The 18171-nt window shown below is 36.2% G+C and overlaps 1 protein-coding gene and 1 long non-coding RNA gene across 12 annotated transcripts; one reads left to right on the top strand and one right to left on the bottom strand.

Annotated features, from left to right (window-relative positions):
• Positions 1 to 265: 265 nt before the first annotated feature.
• Positions 266 to 18127, bottom strand: LOC107997851 (receptor-type guanylate cyclase gcy-17). 10 transcript variants are annotated; one of them, XM_028666689.2, is made up of 16 exons: positions 17297 to 18126; positions 16383 to 16618; positions 16123 to 16314; positions 12621 to 12888; positions 9754 to 9851; positions 8830 to 8982; positions 5491 to 5640; positions 4859 to 5098; positions 4582 to 4710; positions 4386 to 4515; positions 3978 to 4100; positions 3824 to 3913; positions 3626 to 3749; positions 3333 to 3551; positions 3169 to 3260; positions 266 to 3107 (listed from the first exon to the last, which is right to left on the bottom strand). In XM_028666689.2, the coding sequence occupies exons 3-16, from the start codon at positions 16140 to 16142 to the stop codon at positions 2967 to 2969; spliced, it is 1977 nt and encodes a 658-aa protein (XP_028522490.1). In that variant the 5' UTR covers positions 16143 to 16314; positions 16383 to 16618; positions 17297 to 18126; the 3' UTR covers positions 266 to 2966. The 10 variants fall into 10 exon arrangements, with proteins under 10 accessions (XP_028522490.1, XP_061931239.1, XP_061931237.1 ...); XM_062075255.1 differs by having other exon boundaries at positions 16383 to 16466; XM_062075253.1 differs by having other exon boundaries at positions 16123 to 16689.
• Positions 4938 to 12072, top strand: LOC133666118 (uncharacterized). Of its 2 annotated transcripts, XR_009829789.1 has the most exons (6): positions 4938 to 5072; positions 6437 to 6884; positions 7039 to 9042; positions 9167 to 9213; positions 10853 to 11418; positions 11481 to 12072. It is a non-coding gene; the product is annotated as an uncharacterized LOC133666118 (long non-coding RNA). The 2 variants fall into 2 exon arrangements; XR_009829788.1 differs by lacking the exon at positions 9167 to 9213.
• Positions 18128 to 18171: the final 44 nt, after the last annotated feature.

Genomic DNA, 18171 nt, shown 5'->3' with positions numbered 1-18171 from the left:
AACGTTACATCAATTGCGTTATGCTGTTATAATATCATAACACTGTAATACATATCAATATAATTGTATAATGTTCAAGCGAAATACAAATTTTTTGAAATATTTTTATAAGGCAAATATTTCGTTATATATATATAATAGGAATTTGAGATGAAATTTACATGAATCTCATTGATGACTAGCATAGAAAAAAAATATAAATTTCTCGATACTTATATTATAAAACTGTAGGAGTGTCGGTGGTATGTTGACAAGAAAATGAACATTTCATACAATTTATATATTTGATGCGATAGCTAATTTGACTATATTTTTTCTGATACATTTTCTTTCATTCACAGCAAGCATTAAAAAATTTTATATTTTAAATACGAATTACGAATAATAGTGACAATAAAATACCAAACTATGTCCTGAATTTTACTAAAAATTTCTTAACTATATATCGCAATAAGTATAACAGAATTAATTCAAATATTTACAAGTTGTTTTAATTTTATTTTAATAAAAATAAAATTTCTCGTTTGAATGAAAATAATACATCGAGATCCAAAGATCATTACAAATATGAGAAAATAAAATTGGGATCGGACATATCAGTTTTCGTTATTTCGTTTCCAAGATGTACTTTAGGCTAATCAAACTGTTATCTAATACATATCCTTGACTGGCAACTAGAAAATATCAATTTTCATAAAATTCGTAGCATTTTATGCTTTAAGTACACAATATGAATTTTTTCTTTAATCTCTCACCAATTTACAAATATCATTATAAATTAATTGGACAAAATTTCTTTGTTTTATCTATTCGATTAGTATCGTTAGTTTAATTTAAATGGACGTGGAATCATCGGAATCCGTATCCTCACATTCATCACCATATAGTCCGTGAATATTTCCATCGATCCAATTATTCTCTATCTTTACTTCATATCTGTTTTCTTGAGTTTTATTCGAAGGAACGATTCTTACGTATGTATTCTTCATATTTTTCAATTCGGATTGTATACCGGTGTTTCTTAGCATCGGACTCCTTTCACCGCTGCTCACTGATTTCGAACGAACTTTATCCGTAATTTTCTCGCTTTCCATCGATTCCAAAGAACTTTTCCTCCGACTATTCCTTCTGTTAGTTTTCTCCTTGTTGCTTGCCATCTTTCTTCCTCCTTTCGGACTTTCGCTTTCTAAATATTTTCTAATCCATTTTGGGGTTTCGCTCGAATAAGATGATTTTTTTACATATTTTGGATTGGCTATTATCATTGGTACATCCGTCTCGATCACTGTAGTAATTACTTGTTCATTTTCATCAAAATTACTTTCTAAATATTTCTTCTTTGGTATCGCAGACATGCTTATCTTTCCAAATATCGAGGAACTGTCATCGGTACTTTCATACGTGTACGAGTAATGTTTTTGAATATGTTTAGGTTCATCGACAATATCGAGAAAAGTTTCTGAATTTGAAATTTCGTTCTTTCGATTTTCTTCTTTCTCATCCTTTCGAAATCTTTCCAGGGCTTCTTCGAACAAATGCTTCGGCGATTTCTTGCCAAAATCGAGAGGCTTAATCGGAAGGATTATACTCTGTCTTAAATTGCCCGTAATACTGTGCCTTTGCCTCATCGGTGGGTCAAGCAATCGGCGTAGACTCGAATTTCTTATTTCAGGCACTGACATTCTTTCCCTAGTAGGAATAGGTGAAACTGATCTATGAAGTTTGCTCGCTCTAAGCGTCGTTTGATCCTTCTGTTGTTGTGTCGAATTAACAACCGCAGTTGTTATTTTACTTAACTCGGTTGACAACAATTCTCTTTCATTCGGTGGTAATATTGGAGTTGTACTTGCCACGAGCACACTTCCAAGGCCTTCTCTAGTGGGGCTTTTAAGTTTACCTCCTGGGATACCCGTTTGTTCTTCAATCTTAGTTTGCTGGTGTTCGTTGATAGGTGAACTAGCGATTGGCAATAATCTAGACCGAGTTACATCTTGATTACGCGTCAATTGACTATCTAAACTAAATCTCTGCTTCGGTGTGCCAGCTATCAATAACTTAAGATCATTTTGCGTTTCCAGTTCGGGTATTGAAAATCTATCCCGATTGAATTTCGTCGCGGCGGATTCTTTGAAATTTCTATACTTAGCACCAATATCTAATTGCGAAAGGCGTTCTCTCTGACTAGCGTGTATGGCAGGAGAGAATCTTTTGTGTTTAACAGACGGCGGAGACGGAGAGTGAAAAACCATTGTGGGTAAGTTAAGATCTTTCCCTGTACTTAGGCAAGGTTGGGATAATCTCTGTTGACCGCGACCGGGATGATAATCACCGATAACTAGAGTTGATTGAGAGAGACGCTCTCGTTTCGCCGGCACGTCCTGCCTCAAGATAAACCGTGTCACGTCCGATTGAGATAATCTCGAGGAACCTTGATCCATCCAACTTCCTCTTGAACTCCCGCTGAAACCTTGTACACTTCGCGCCGATAATCTTTCTTCCTCGTTGATACTATTATCCCCAGAAGCTGCTCTAAGACTCGGATAAGACAGTCTGGAACTACGATTCATTCCGGCAAAGTTGATGCCGCTGAAGCTGGAGTTCAACGTAGGCTGAGACATCCTAATACGGCGATCGGCCGAACCCCCAGATCTTTTTTCGTGGGATATCAAAAGAGTAGGTAGATTCGGTTGGGAGTAACGACTGCGTTGACTTGGAGAGTAACTCGGCGGGCAGGGTGTCGTTGATTGGGTTCCCTCGTATGTCGCGGAGTCTTGCGACTCGATACTCGACTGAGATTGAGGGGGTGGCTTAACGGGGGTAATATGAAGGTTTGGATGAGACAGTCGATTTTTACGAACTTGGGTGGGTTTCTTTAAGTGGTCAATAAGGTTAGGTTGCGAAAGACGAATGTAAGGAGTAGGTGGTCGGTTCAGGTACCAGAGGTCCCGTCGGGAATACGGTTCGCATCAAAGGGTACCTTCCTCTCGTAAACGACGTATGAAAACTGGTCGCACGTCCTCGAAGAACGAGGGCAAATCTAATTCCGCCGCACGAGCGATACCACCGTCCTTACATTCCAGCCAATATGTATCCATTAGTCCCTTTCCCTGAAAAAAATTTTCTTACATAATGGTATATATATATATATATACACCTTGAATTATTTACCTTAACGTCGACTAAACCACGGCGTACAATTTTGAAACCTCCCACGGCATCCAAAGCCTTTTTCATTTCTAGACTGATATGTATTCTCAGGGCTTGGTGGGAAATGAGTAAAAATTAAAAACGTGCATGAAAAGTGTACATGAATAGGAAAGTTGAATGGATACCTTCTCCGGTTGATTCCATGCGACTGGCCGTATTTACGGTATCCCCGAAAAGACAATAACGAGGCATTTTGCTGCCCACAATTCCGGCGACGACAGGTCCTGTATGGGCGCCGCTTCGTATTTGAAGCCGTTCCCCGGGTCGCTTTGGTACTTGAAACACCGACGAAGCTGCTAAGAGATCAAGGGCCATCGTTGCTATTTCAGATACGTGTTTGTCTCCTTCGAAATCATCGCTTTGGATTAAAATACATTGATAATTTGTGCAACTTGGATCGAATGGGATGAAATTTTACCGTTTCTAACGGGCAACCCGGATGCAACCATGTACGAATCGCCAATCGTTTCAACCTTGTATACATCGTAACATTCGATGCGAGCATCGAATAACTTGTAGATCGAATTCAGGAAGGTGACAACCTAGGATGATGCGATAACTTAAAGTAAAAATAAAATCGGGAATTACGTTGCAGATAGTGATATAAGAATTTTACTTCTAAAGGAGTATTCTCTGCGGCAATTTCTGTAAATCCAACAATGTCGCTAAAATATACGGTCACCGCTTCGTAATATTCTGCTGGAACCTGGACGGAACGAAGGGAATGATTATAAATCAACAGTATAATAATACTTTCAAAGCTTAATTACCTGTTGGGTTTGTTTCAATTGTTGAGCAACGCTGGGTGGTAACATTTGAAAAAGCAATGTGTCGCTTTTTCCTTTTTCTTGTTTCAGTTCCCGGGCTTTCTGCGCCAGATTAGCCGCATACATCTAAAATTTTCAAGGAAAGAAACTCCTTATTGTTATTGTTTACGATCAAATACCAAAATTCAAATCGCGAAATTGAATAAAAAAATGAATAAAACGAAAAAAAATCTTTAACTTCGATATCTTGCTATTGCGGATAATGTGAGTAAAATAATTATATAATTGGTAAAATAACAACATCATTCGTAACTTGTTTTGAAATATGTCGATAAATTGAATCGAGTTTTCTAATTTTTGCGAAATAAGTAAGTTGCATAAAAACTACATCGAATAATTATATTTACTTACTTGAATCGTGGCAACCGCGTTACGTACTAGTATTATAATGATGGGAGAGACGACCAACACTAGCACAACTATAGCTATCCCAGCAGCTTCTTTGTTACTTGCGTCTTGTAAAGTCGAGTTCACGTAATCTCTGTTAAAAATATAATTTTTCGAAAATTTCAACGATAGAGAAATTGTAACCATTGTGAATATTTACCTAATCATGTGACGCAATTCTTTCTGAAGTTTTCGCAATTCGTCCACGTAAGTCGCCATTGAATCGAAATAAGCGATCGCGTCTTCGACATTCGGTTCCCTCTTCCGGTTCTGGAGGATTTCATCTCGTCTGTAACGCATGTTTTCCGAACAAACCTATCTCCCTTTTCTATTTCATGCATTTTACACTTTTTCCCAACAGACCTTCCTCTCCCCCTTTTCTTTTCCTCTCCGTTACAATAATTTTTTCTTCTTAAATACGTAATCGTTGCGCCTACCTGGACTTAATCCTCCCATAATCTGGCATGGTGCGGGTGAGTTCGGCGTAAAAATGCTTGAGAGAAGGCACGTATGTGAGAGATCCATTGAGGAGATCACGTCCAAGAGCTTCGTGGCGAACGTAGCTGACGTAATTGTCCCCCAGAAGGATTCCACGCCCAAAGTAATTGATTCCGTACACGGAGGCAATACCCAAACTCTCGATGCTTCTCAGTAAGTTTTTAAAAGCTATCAAATACCTGAAACGATACGATATATTTCCGTATTTGCGCGAACGTATTTTTAACGTGTAATAAGTTCTATGATAACTTGTGAATATATCCACGAGAAGAGGAAGAAAAAAGGAGAAGAAAAGTTGACTCGAACTTTGAAATTGATTTTTATTTTAGAGAAGCTATGGGCAACTCGACTTGCTTCACAACTCTTCATCCCACTTTTGCAGAAACTTTCTTTTTCTGTTAACTGAAAAATCGACTTACTCAAACGAATCCACCGAAGTTAACTATCTTCTCTTCTTTTCCGTTTCATGTCTCAAATAAGATAATAATAATATTTTAAAAAGAAATATTATTTACCAAATCATTTTCTTTCTTTCTTTCTTTCTTTTTTTTTCTTTTTACCAAAGACTCACCTCCAAACTCCGCTATTATCCGTTTCTTTGATCTGATTAGTTAGATGATCTAGCATAGCCGCGTTTACGCTCGTGTACCATGTCATCACTTCGGTAATGCTGCTCTCTTCCGAACTTATCTTCTGCCTAAGAAACGAACAAACTTTGTACCTGCAAAGACCTCCGTTAAATCTCGTTGCTCAAGTATCAAAAATTGAATGATGGTATATATCCATTCCATTATAAAGTATATGCTCTAAAAAGGGTAAGAAACTTAACGAATAACAATAATATTGTAAGGATATAACAAGGGATTTCCCGAATTCCTCCTCTTCTTTTCTTTTTCTTTTTATAAAATAGAAGAATTTGCAGTTTATTACGAATAAGAATAAAACTCTGAACAGAGAATCTTTTCGCAGGATATACTTATATATATATATGCGAAGATTGATTCGAGTCGATGAGATACTAGATGTATTCATTGCATCGAGGCAGTTTTTAGTTAGAGACGTGATAGTCATAGAACGACAAAGAGAAAGCAGAGGAGGGGTGGAAAGAGGGAGGCGGGTAGAGGGGTCTAAAAATATTGTCTACTGCTCCAAATGGGCGGTCACGCGCTCATGTGTGACAACCTCATCCATTGCTCATAAAGGTAGTTCGACAGAGAAGGCCGAGGCGCGACAGAGGCAAAATGACGTACGATTTCTTTGAGAGGGAATTTATTACCGCTTCTTCGTACTTATGTGTTATTTCCATTTGACATTTTAATAAGGCAGATACGATTCATTAGAGGATTCAATTGCATTTTCTTAAATGCTTTTTTCTTTTTTTGGCTTTAATCGTAATGACATATATATATATATACATATTGACACTTTTCATGTTTACACAAATGCGATATTAGTCATCAAGATAATTCTAATCTTTAAAAAAGTATTTCGATAGTTCGATAAACGTATATTTACAGGCACGTTGCATAAAGGCGAAACGAATATCATTAGAACGTTAATTGGCCAAAATGAAACCAGCTATAGCGATAGAAGGTTGTTAAAACGTTGAAAATAATCAGCTAAATAACTACGTTAATTAATTTAATTGGCGACTGATCGATCGATCGATCGGCTGAAGATTAATAAAACTCCGGGAATCGGCTTTTTTTCGATGAGATGACACGCATTCTTTCCTTCCCGTTATCTTTGTCAACCATGTGGGTAATATCTTTGGTGGTAAAGAAGGGGATTGTTAGCTCCTTGTTACGGGTGTCCCCGCTGACAGAAATGCGTTCTATTATCCGACGTATGCTCGTACAATAGCCAAAGGCAAAAACTATAAACCTTAGGATCGATCAATGGAGAATTTCTTATTAGAAGAAAGTTCGGAATCAAACGATCTTGACATTGTTGACATCGCGATACGTGAGTAAAAATTTTATATATTTTTCGATCGACTTGCTTCTTAATTATACCTTTTCTTTTTTTTTTTTAACAAACTATTTTTTTCGCAAAATATTTTACAATATTTACAATATTTTTTTATATTTGTTTACAATAATTTTTAACAAATTTTCAGAAAATTTTCCAAAATTTAGAGAAGAAATTGAAAACATCGATCGTGGGGATCGAAAGAAACGATCCGTTTTGCTTAACGAAAATAAGTGTTCAAATGGAAATAACGCGTAGATAATATACACGTGCGGTCACGTAGATGAGAAATTTCCATTGCATTAACATGTCACCCTAGATAATTTATGCGGGAAGCATAACGTCCTTTAATTAGTATCGTTTGCCAGACAGATTAATAAAATGTCAGTACTAATATTCTAAAATTAATCCTTTCGTTTATCTTTTATTGATATTTCGACGTTGACAAGACGTCGTATATATTTTTCAAATTTCAAGACTCGACGAGTGCTCTTTTATTTCAAATCATTGTTAACACAATCAAGAATTAAATTATAACGAAATTATCGAAATTATAATAATGATACTTGGACTCTTGGCCTTTATCGATAACGGATATTATACGTAAAGGATGACATATAAAATTGAAGTTCTCTCACCAGTTTTCAGTTCGTCAGAATATGGAGTACGTAATTTTTGCATATATTTCCGATCAGAGACGTATTAATATTCAACGTGTTTTCAATCTAGCTTTGGACTGTAATTTGAAGTGTTCGACTAATCTCCCTTTTGCGTTTCGATAATTTTAATTAATAAATTTGACAACGCGAAGAAAGTGAAAATATTAAATTTCCAATAAGTCAAGTTCACACTTATTACACGTATTTCGACGAGATGTAACGATAATCGGTCTCGGTCTTGGAAAAACCGGATCCTTGCCACGTATTTTTATAATCGATCGATATGCCAAGACAAATACGACGACGACGGTGCTATTATAAAAGCATACACCATTTTACCATACCATATGTATCTTCTTTGCCGCGCCTTTTGGCTCTCCCTTTCTAATTAGATGATCGAGTACCGCCATTGGACCATTATACACGTTGCATCCGCACGTGTATTAAAATAATTTTAATATCCTAATCTTCTGTGCGATATAACGCGAGTGAAATTAATTAATATTAACAAGTGAAAATTTGTCGATCATTTTTGATTGATTTTTCTTTTTTCGATTTCATATATCATATATCATTTGATGTGCGATCGATTTTTCAAAATGATATTCCCTCCGAACGATATTATTAAAATTCGCTCAACAATATTTTTACCGATAAATATCAGTTATTACATATAAATTATAATATATATGGAAATGAACGTTGAGCTGAAATACCGGATTTATCGGGGAGAAGAAGAAAAAGTTTCTATATTATCGAGCGACGAGGAGAGATACGCGGAAGAAAAGAATCGTCCACTTCGAGGTTGAATGGAAATTCAACAAGTGTCGGAACGAAGGCTTGAAGGAATAGAGGATTCTGTCGTAACTTTCCATCCAATCCTCAACGAAAGGTGAAAATATTAGAATTAGCCAAATTTTAATTCGATACATTTTATCGCCCTATTCGACGTAATTTCTTTCTTTCCGCCTTTACTTTGATACGTGTCACGAGTATAATTAATTCCAAGATTAATTTCCATTTCAAATTTCAAAAAAGTTCAATCCGAGTAATCGTCGTAAAAGGTGTTCGCAGAGGCAAGGATGAAGAAAATCGTGTTACTTGACCAATAACGTGAAAAAAAGAAGAAAAAGAAAAAAAGAAAGAAAGTTACAGTGATGAAGAGGGAAAGTCGTGATGCATATAAGGGGAAGTTCTGACGTCATTCATCGTGCGATACACGTGGATTCTGTCTGGAGTAAAGAAGAGAGCCGCCGAGTATTTATTAATCGATTCGTTACCTGAAATCCTCGAGGCGTGCTTGAAAAGCCTCTTTGCTGACCACGTCATAGGCTTGCGTCTTGCTCTCATCCCTCGGCACCGAGACCAGGGGCCACGTAGTCATGTTATGAAGAGCTTGATCAGTTATGGCGAACCTCTGCGTCAAGTTTGACCTTGAACAAATGCAAGAGACCATGGCGTATTAGCGTTACGTCGATAAATTGGCGGAGAAGGTTGGCTTATTTATTCGTTTTAGTTCACGTTCGCGCATTCGCAAAGCCGAGACATTTTCGTTCACCAGAACGATTCTCCAATTTATTTTTGTAACCGGAGAAAATTCGTTAATATTTTCAACAGAGTTTCCCCCCCCTGCTACTGTGGAAGAATCGAAGCGGAAGGGTCAGGTCAATATCTTACGTTTCACTGATCATGAGACTTTAATCGTTACCTCGAACCTTGAATTTCCGAGTATCGATGTGATAATTACAAATCGAAGATAAGTAACTCGAGATTAAATTTTCCCTCTACTTGTTACGATGTTACAATCATTTCACCCTAGGCGTGAATCTTTATTTCGAACGCAATTCCCTCACGCGGAATTGTTTTCTCGAAACGCCAAGGAACGAGCATTTTCAGCGGTGTCTCTGATTAAACAATACCCTGTTGCCCATCTGTTTTCATTGACCCGCGCGTTAAAGGGTTCTTCTTGTTTAAAAGAACGAGTTTTGTTACTGAGTCACGTATATCGGGAGATCAAGCGATTTTAAAATTACCTGGGAAACAGTGAAACCTCTACGAAACCGTATACGTAACAGGGACACGTCTAATGCGTTTCGTACGAATGAACAATGTGGGTTGCAACACAGGTTAGATCGTGCGACTCTGACCTTTGATATAACGAACGCTTTGAGAACTTAACATTACATTACGTTACGCGCTAATACCTTAGAGTGTTCCCATTGGTGTAAATAAAGAACGCAACCTCGGATCTTTCGAGCTGCATCCGCGTGACAACTTTTCCCAAATCAGTGGCGATTGTTACCTGTACAAGAAATCGATCATTACGAATTGTATCGTTCTAAGCATTTGAAGGGAAAATAGCGAAGGAATGAAAACAAAAAGAGCTTGGTTAAAACATTTTATCGAAAATTATTATTGTTATTAATTGGAATAGAGTATCGCAAAATACACGGATCGAATATTCCGCCAGTTAATAACCAATTATTTTCCGAGTTCGTGAAACTTGTGAAAGGAGATAGAATTGATCGTAAGGGGCGGAAGGGCAAAGTGGATACGATAGGATGGGTGAATATCTCCTAGTTACACATCGTGCGGTCACTCCAACTTCTAAGTACCTAAATGGCCTTCTGTTATACTTGTGACGGTTCCATTACGTTTCATTCTCATACAGCATTCTAACAATTATGTGTCGGCCGTCGTGATGAAACGTTGTAAAAAGTAGTAGTAAAATATCATCTCTTTCTTTTTTTATTTCACGACGAGAAGAGCAAATCGTTTTTATATGCAACCAACGAATATCGAAATTTATCGCGATTAATGTATAATGGCAGAATGATCGATGAACGTCTGGTAAAATTAAATTAATCTCTTGATCAGTTTTTGGTATCTTTTATATATAATTTTCAAATAATAATATACGTTGATGCTCGTTCGATTGAAAATGAAAATGGGAAACGTGGAATAAAATAATGTCAGCTTTCCACGACTCTAATATACACGTTATCCCAGAATTAATCGTGATAGTAAACATTTTGCGAGCGTATTGATTGAATGAATACAAATCTTCGTCACGATTTTATTTTATATCATTGAAAACGAAAGTTTATAGAGATTTGAAAAGAAGGAAAGAAAGAAAGAAAGAGATCTTTTATACTTTTATCAAGAAATTTAACGTTTAACGCCAGGGTAATCGATATAATTATTCCATGGTATTGGCGAGCAATTTAATTTTGACCAACAATGTAGAAGGAAACGGCGTACTTTTAAAAGGCAAATTAAGTTTCTTCTTTGGTTTTCCTATAGATTTTAATTATGGAGGGCGTGGCAGAGCAGCAACGTGAACGGGTATAAAACTCTCGACACGCTTAGCAGAAGGACGCGACGGCAAACACTGATGAAGATAGGGACGAGGACAAGCAAGGAGGAGAATACGTCCATTCTTTTCCACCTTTCCTCGTGCCGTGCCACCGTGCTCGTCAAACAAGTAACTCGAGATCGAACAGTGCACTCGAGATTACACCCTCGTTTCGATCAATTTCGATCTATCACCTCCACCTCCTTCTCCTCCTTATCAACCCTTCTGAACGCACGCTACAATATAATAATCATCCACAAATGGCGAGCGACACTATTTCATTCCGATATGGAAATTTTCTTGGACTTAAGTAAGCTAAGAGTGGTATCAAAGCACTTGTTGTTCCTCGTTGTCCGTCCATTTCCCTTCAGTTATATGCGCAGTGATTGACTCGTTCTCCAATTGTTCGAGACAAAATCTTAGATTCGAGCGAAGGCGGAGATTGGAAACTCGAAATACCGGAAACGTTTGAAAACGATTTGATACGTCGTACGTCGCGAGTATGAATTTAGAGGTAGGTAGAAATAAAAGAATCCTGTTGAAAGCTGTGTTGTTGTGAATTTCTCTTTTCAACAGAGAGAATTCCATTCTATTTTCGAGGATCGATCGCTTTACTGGTAACAATATGATACCGTATGAAGAACCATTGTGAAGAACTTGGACGCAACATGAAACAATATCGATGTATCTTTGTTGATGACCAATGCATTGTGTTGTGATAGAATGAGTTATTGCTTAGTTATTTACATCACAATGGAAAATATCATTTCTAATCATATTTAATCGGTAAATCGATGCTGTCAAATTTATCAACGTTGTAATATTACATAAATATATGTATATAGATTTATCATAAATTCAAGTATAGAGTATCAGAATTTTATAATCAATCGTTTAATTTGTTATTCTTAAATTCGTACGAGCGCGTTAAAGTCGAATTAAGTTTCATTAAAATTTAGCATGCCCGATATTAAGAGAAGCGACTGTACATTAAAGAAGGCATTGAACTGGAAAATGAAGAAATCGAGGTCAACCATAAAATATACCGATTTAGTAATCATCGTGTGCTTCGCAATAGCAAATCTTTTTTTTTTTTTTCATTTAAAAAGAGCGATAAATAAAAATGTCGGAAAAAAGTAATAAAAATGTATTGAATTACACAGTTTTACATTTGACAATTTATTTGATTTTTAATTAAAATCTTGATAAAATAACATCTAACTAATAATCGTATCACTCTTGATCGTGTGATCACACAGTGATACGATTTAACGTACCAAGTTTAAGAAGAAAAAGGGAGAAATTCATTTTTCAGAAAAATTATCCTATCATAAATAAACCATAAAATCATTATAAATCATCGATAAAGTGTTTGCAAATCAATTCGTTGTCATATCTATATACGGGGAAACAATCGAAGAAATGGACAGTAGGATCGTAGCACTACGATTGAAAGAATGAATGCGTAGGTGTGGCACATGTTTACTCACTCGTTCGTTCCTTTGACATAGTTCATCGATCGATTATCGTTAAATTACACGTATATTTCGTGACGAAAATTGCGAAGACTTTATTTTTCGAAATCTTTTTTTAGAAATTTTATTTGACTCTCGGATCTAAGAGAGAGAGAGAGCGCACGAATGGAAGCGAAAGTAGCAACAAATCATCAAAAGAACAAATTATTCAATCGAAGAAAACATTTGATTCTTGGATTACCTGCGTTTCGATGTCAGAGACCTCCTGCCGATAGATCAAGATATCGTGGAGAGTATTAGCCGTCTGGACGATCAATGCTAGGATCGGTATGAATGGCAAAACCAACATCTGCAACAACTGAATTCGACGTCCACGGCGATGAGCCGGATCCGTAGCACGTGCCCAGCAGGATTTCTTTCGGTTCGTCTTCGTCGCCGAGACATCGTCCGACGAAAGACTCCTCACCGAGCTTACTTCCGCCACGCACGAGCCATTACGCGGTGACATGCTGAAATAACGTGACCATTTCCCTGAATTTTTCCCAACCGAAAGCGTTGCCCGCTTACTTGGCGCCGTTCCGGCGATCGTGCACAACGAACGTTTACGAACCGAGATGTTTACGATTACGTGTGCGTCTCGTTACAAAGTATCACGATGCGCTTTAATACGGTAAATTCGAATTTTTATCGATAGAATATACCGATGATGGTAAACACTGCATGGTAAACTGGTTACAGATATATAAAGCATGCGTACACATTGAATTGTTTGTACGTGAGTAGAAAGAGAAGGGTGCGAGGGTGTAGAGATGACAAGCGAGGACAAGCTCTTTTAATTAAACTATGCGAGCTATTTTGCATTTAACTGCATTAAAGGAAGAGTATTTACTTTTAAGTGCGCAGCATGCGAAAGTGATTTTTTTTTTTTTTTTTTTTGATCAATCGATCGAAACTTTAACCTGTTAAAGTTAAAGTAGAATATGAAATACTTGTACATAGATACACTCGTACATCGGCGTGTAATATTATTTTTCAGGGTTAGGTTGAAATATAAAACTACAAATTTAATACGTAACAAGATATGTAACGATACTTTAATCTACGCGATATTTTCCATCCATTGAACACGACGATACACATGTATTCATGATTTTCCGATGCCACGGGTTTCCTTTGTCTCCCTTCCATTCACCAGGGAAATTAAATAATCGAGCAAACGAGTAATGAACGAGCAAGGCCTCGGGAAGAAAGGAAAGCCTTTGACATCGATGTGCACGAGAAATTCCTTTGATACACGTGTTTTTCTTCTACACGTAATGAAAGAAAATTAAACGTCTAAGGAAGGGATTGAACAAACAACGGTCAATCGTTGAATAGTGGTTGATTTTCAAGTGTAATTTTAAACGCAAATTAGTAAGCGCGTTCACTTTCTTCTTCTTTTTCATTCCCAGTGAAATCCTTGCGATCGTCATCTTTTTATATCTTCTCTCGCTGCGAAACGCAACGATTAATCGAATAACGAAAGAACGATAAGAGGCACTGAGAACAGGATTGATATTAAAGTTTCTTTTTCATCTTTGCAATTTATCTTCACCATCTTAGACGTCTTGAAATTAAATTAATCCGGAAAATAACGTTTCCTATTTAAGTTTAATAGAACGCGCAACTAGGAGCAGAGGAGGCGCTTGCCTACAGCTGACTTCCGTAAACCGCAGCCAAACAAAATGATCATTGGTGACGCGCATTGCCTGTTGTTCTCTGAATACGAAGTAATAATCTCGCAACAACCGGGCGGCAAGTTTAACATCCTTTTATTTCTCTAAACTTTCGTTCATTAATGAAATCTGTCTTAAAATCAAATCTTTCGAAGTGAAAAGTTTTATATATATATATATTTGTCGTTATTTCTTGTAATTTGCGGGAACAATTATAAAACAGGATTCGTGTTAAACGGATTATGGGCACCGATTTGTTTCCCTTATGAAAATCTCTTCCTTAAAAGAAGATACACGAGTGCCAATTAATTACAGGTTGTTATCGAGTTGTTATCTTAGATAATACGTACTCGATAAAATTGCATATTCCGACAAACGAGTATGAGTGGCATTGTCTATTAATCCGAATGTATCACGCGATATACTTGTCGAGACGCAGGCAGCTACGACTCGCGAGGGATTCGAGGAAAGTCAAACGGCCATGACACGATGTATGTTTAATGAAAAACAAAGAGTTCGATGCCAGAAACGAGGAATGGCAGGAATTTTTAATAAAAAGAAAATTGAATTGTAAACATTAAGAAAAGAAACGATCGTGTAAGACGAATGTCGGAAAGCAATCTTGCGAATTACTTTTATCGGAGATCGCTTTTACAGTACATTTCGCACATAGGAACCTGTAAAATCGTTGGAATCTTTCACGAATTCGAACGAATTCCGAGGCAAAGATTCCCATTTATCGATGTTGAAATTGATGTGCAGCAAACTCGATTTACGTGCATGAATTGTCGGTTATAATGGTCGATTAATATCCTCGCCGAGAAAGAAACTGGAAAAAAGATAAAACAAAGGAAACTCGTAGGTTTCTAGGGTTCCCTTTAAGAATGTAGGCATTATTGTAGACACGTGTGTGACGAGGCTTTTTCTCTTTCAACCCCTGGTTGTTGTTGTCCCGCTTGGACGATCGGAATAACAGCACGCTAGTCGAGAGAGCAAGCTGCAATTAATGAACCGCAGAGAGGTACGAAGCAAGCTGTCCCATACTTAACCCACCATTAGATTATGCATCGTTACTGTAGTGGTTTATTGCCGTGTTGCTACACACGATGCAAAGGGACTCCACGTCGATCCGAGGAACCACGTCACGGCATCTACCCGGAACCGCACCTTCGTAATTGCGTGCATCGTGTCACAGATTTCGCTATAAGCAAAAAGCTCTTCAAACGATTTACATACGTTCTCTTTACATATTTTTACGATCTTAGAACGTTCTTACGAATGGATAAAAGATTCGCTATTCGTGAAATCGTATACGTAAAATACGTAAAATATATTAAAAATACGAATAGACCAAAATTCGGAAATCTGTAAGAAGATTCGAAAATCGTTCGATACTATGTTTAATAAAGTATATACGTTATGTACGTCGTTTAAAAAGTCCTATTGCTATAAGCCGTATAATCACCATGAAACCGTTAACAAAGAAGGTGAAAGACTATGATTCTTCCATCTGAAAGAAAGTTTAAAGAGTGGATGAATGTATTAAGCCGAGCGACGCTGCTTTATTCTTTGGTGAGATGTCGGGGGAGAAAAGAACCCGAAATTATAAAAGCAGGATTTTCCATAAAGCGCGTATCACTGGAAACAATATATAGATAGATAGTGTTCAAGTTCATTTTAAACGAATGAAAAGATTTAGAATGCGTTTAACGAACGAGACGCAACGTGCGAAAATTTAGAAAAATAAATCGATATATGTGAGAAATCATCGAGGAGGTGATTTGAATCATGAAATATTTGTTTAATCCTGGAAATGTATAAGATATAATAATCGCTGTCACTGAATTGAAGGGCGACTTCTGAAACTCATGATCAAAAGCTCGAAGCGGAAATGCATCGGCGTGGCGGTGATTTCTGGAAAGCTAGAGAAAATGAAAAAGCACGGGAATGGCAAGTATCCACGGATGCATCGATGAAGCTGAAGAGTATCGTGTGGCTACCCAATCGCATGCAAACCGATATACTCACTCGTTTTGTATGGTGAGCATGACTGCAGGGGCTTACGGTGTCCACCCTCACCTCGCGCGATCTCTCGCGATTCGATGGATCCGACTTCAGGCCTGAATGACTTAGGTACAACCAGGCGTATTATCTCATAGAGGAGGCTGCTCTCTCTGTCCATTCAGTCTCGATATAAAGATATGCGCGAGGAAGGGGCTACTATCAAACCATCTCAATAGCAACGACTACAAATAATCTACGAGCTGCAATCTTACGTATATACATACGGTGCACATCCCTGTCTTGTGACTACGACTAAACATTATCGGATCATCGTCTTTTTCATTTTCATTCAAATGATTCTCTTTCGCCTGTATTAAGCACAATTGATCGATCGATCATTATCATTATCATTTCATTTCCATTGAATATTATTAATGGAAAAAATTTTTCTTCTCCTTTCTTCTTTTTCTTCTTCTTCTTCTTCTTCTTCTTTTCTTTCTTTCAATTTCTCTTTCTTCTTCTTTTTAATGATAATAATTTTAAAGAAAAGTCGTTAGATAAAAAAAGTATTAAATAAATTTTTATCTGTGCCTGATGATATAATATTAGAAAAAGCAAATAATTTAATATAATCGATTTAGATTTGTACTATTTTTAAAAAAAATTCAGAATTATTTTCAATCCGAGTCAATACATTAAGTTACATTTTGGAGTTAATTGTAATCTTGGAATAAAAAATTATTCCAAGCTTTTTATTTTTTTATATTATAGAGAATAAGAAACAAGAAATCGCCTAGAATCGCATAGATAAAAATGATTTGCATTTTTTTATTGCAACTAATTTACCAAAATATTATTATTATTAACCGCGAAAGAATTTCGTGAAAGAAATTTTATAAAATAGATAAAAATAAGGAAAAAACATTTCATAAACATTAACAAGGAATGTAAATTTTTAAAATCCAGTTGGAAATTAACAATTACATTCAAATTAATTGCATGCTACAAAGAAAGAAAAAGAAAAAATGACGAAATAATGGTTACATTAATGTTGAAAAAAGATGCATGTGAAAAAAAAATTTTTTAAAAATTGCATGCTGGTTTCTATCCGCGAATAAATTCGTTGCAAAGAGACAAAAGTGTCAATACGAGCAACCACGAACAACCAGCGTACGTCAATAGAGAAAATTGCTCTTACGCGTGTTTAAACGAGGACCACGAGATACACGTGGTTGAAATCACGAGGACGTTCCTCTCTCGCGGTTAAAACTCTTCTTCTCCTTCACTCTTTCTCTCTGTTTACGTTTCGTTTTCTTCCTCCACAATATCTTTGTCCTTATTTCTCGTTTATCACACGGATACACCAATATGCATTTAACGGTGCTTTCTTTTCTTTTTCGATCTCAATCGATAATTTCAAAATTATTCTATTAATCATTTACTTAATTATATTTATTTTAATCATTTTTCTTAAACATTTAATAATATTTTAAAATTTCTTAATCAAAATATTTTTCTTATTCTTTCTTTTTTTCTCTTTTTTCCTTTTTATTTTAACCCAAGAATATTAAATATAAATATTCTCTAAATGTTTCTATTTATTTTTTTAAAATATTTAACAATTATGATTAAAAGTTTCTTTTTCTATTTTAGATGTTAGACAAATGTATAAATATGTGATATTCAACGCGATTTAGGACCGAAAAAACGGTAGAGAAATCAAAACAACAAACAGGTGTTTTCGCATGGAATGCGCGACCGCATACTGACGATACGATCCAGGAACGTTGACTAGTACTCGCGATAGATTTCTCGCTGTCCAATGCGCATCCACAACCCTACCGAACATCGACATATGCCAACCCTCTTTTCAATTTTTCACATCGCATCATTTTGACATGAAATTGAAACAAATTATATTATAAATTATCTTGCAAATTTATTTTGTTAAGAGTAATATATAATAAAAAATAAAAGATATACCGTTTTTCAAATTTTGAATTTCATTATTATTATTAAATATTTACTTATTTAATATATATATAACATATAAAACATCATGCAAAGAAATAT

This window comes from Apis cerana, linkage group LG5 (genome assembly GCF_029169275.1).
Source record: "Apis cerana isolate GH-2021 linkage group LG5, AcerK_1.0, whole genome shotgun sequence".
NCBI lineage: Eukaryota > Metazoa > Arthropoda > Insecta > Hymenoptera > Apidae > Apis > Apis cerana.
The sequence above is the reverse complement of the archived record's forward strand: the minus strand, read 5'-3'. Positions and strand labels throughout refer to the sequence as shown.

Excerpts from the sequence above, each read along its gene's own strand:
- LOC107997851 (XM_062075253.1), bottom strand. The coding sequence starts at position 16,142 with ATGCTCACCATACAAAACGA. Across the intron at positions 4,516-4,581 it reads GAATTGCGTCACATGATTAG|AGATTACGTGAACTCGACTT; the intron begins GTAAATATTCAC and ends TATTTTTAACAG. Across the intron at positions 3,914-3,977 it reads AATTGAAACAAACCCAACAG|GTTCCAGCAGAATATTACGA; the intron begins GTAATTAAGCTT and ends CGTTCCGTCCAG.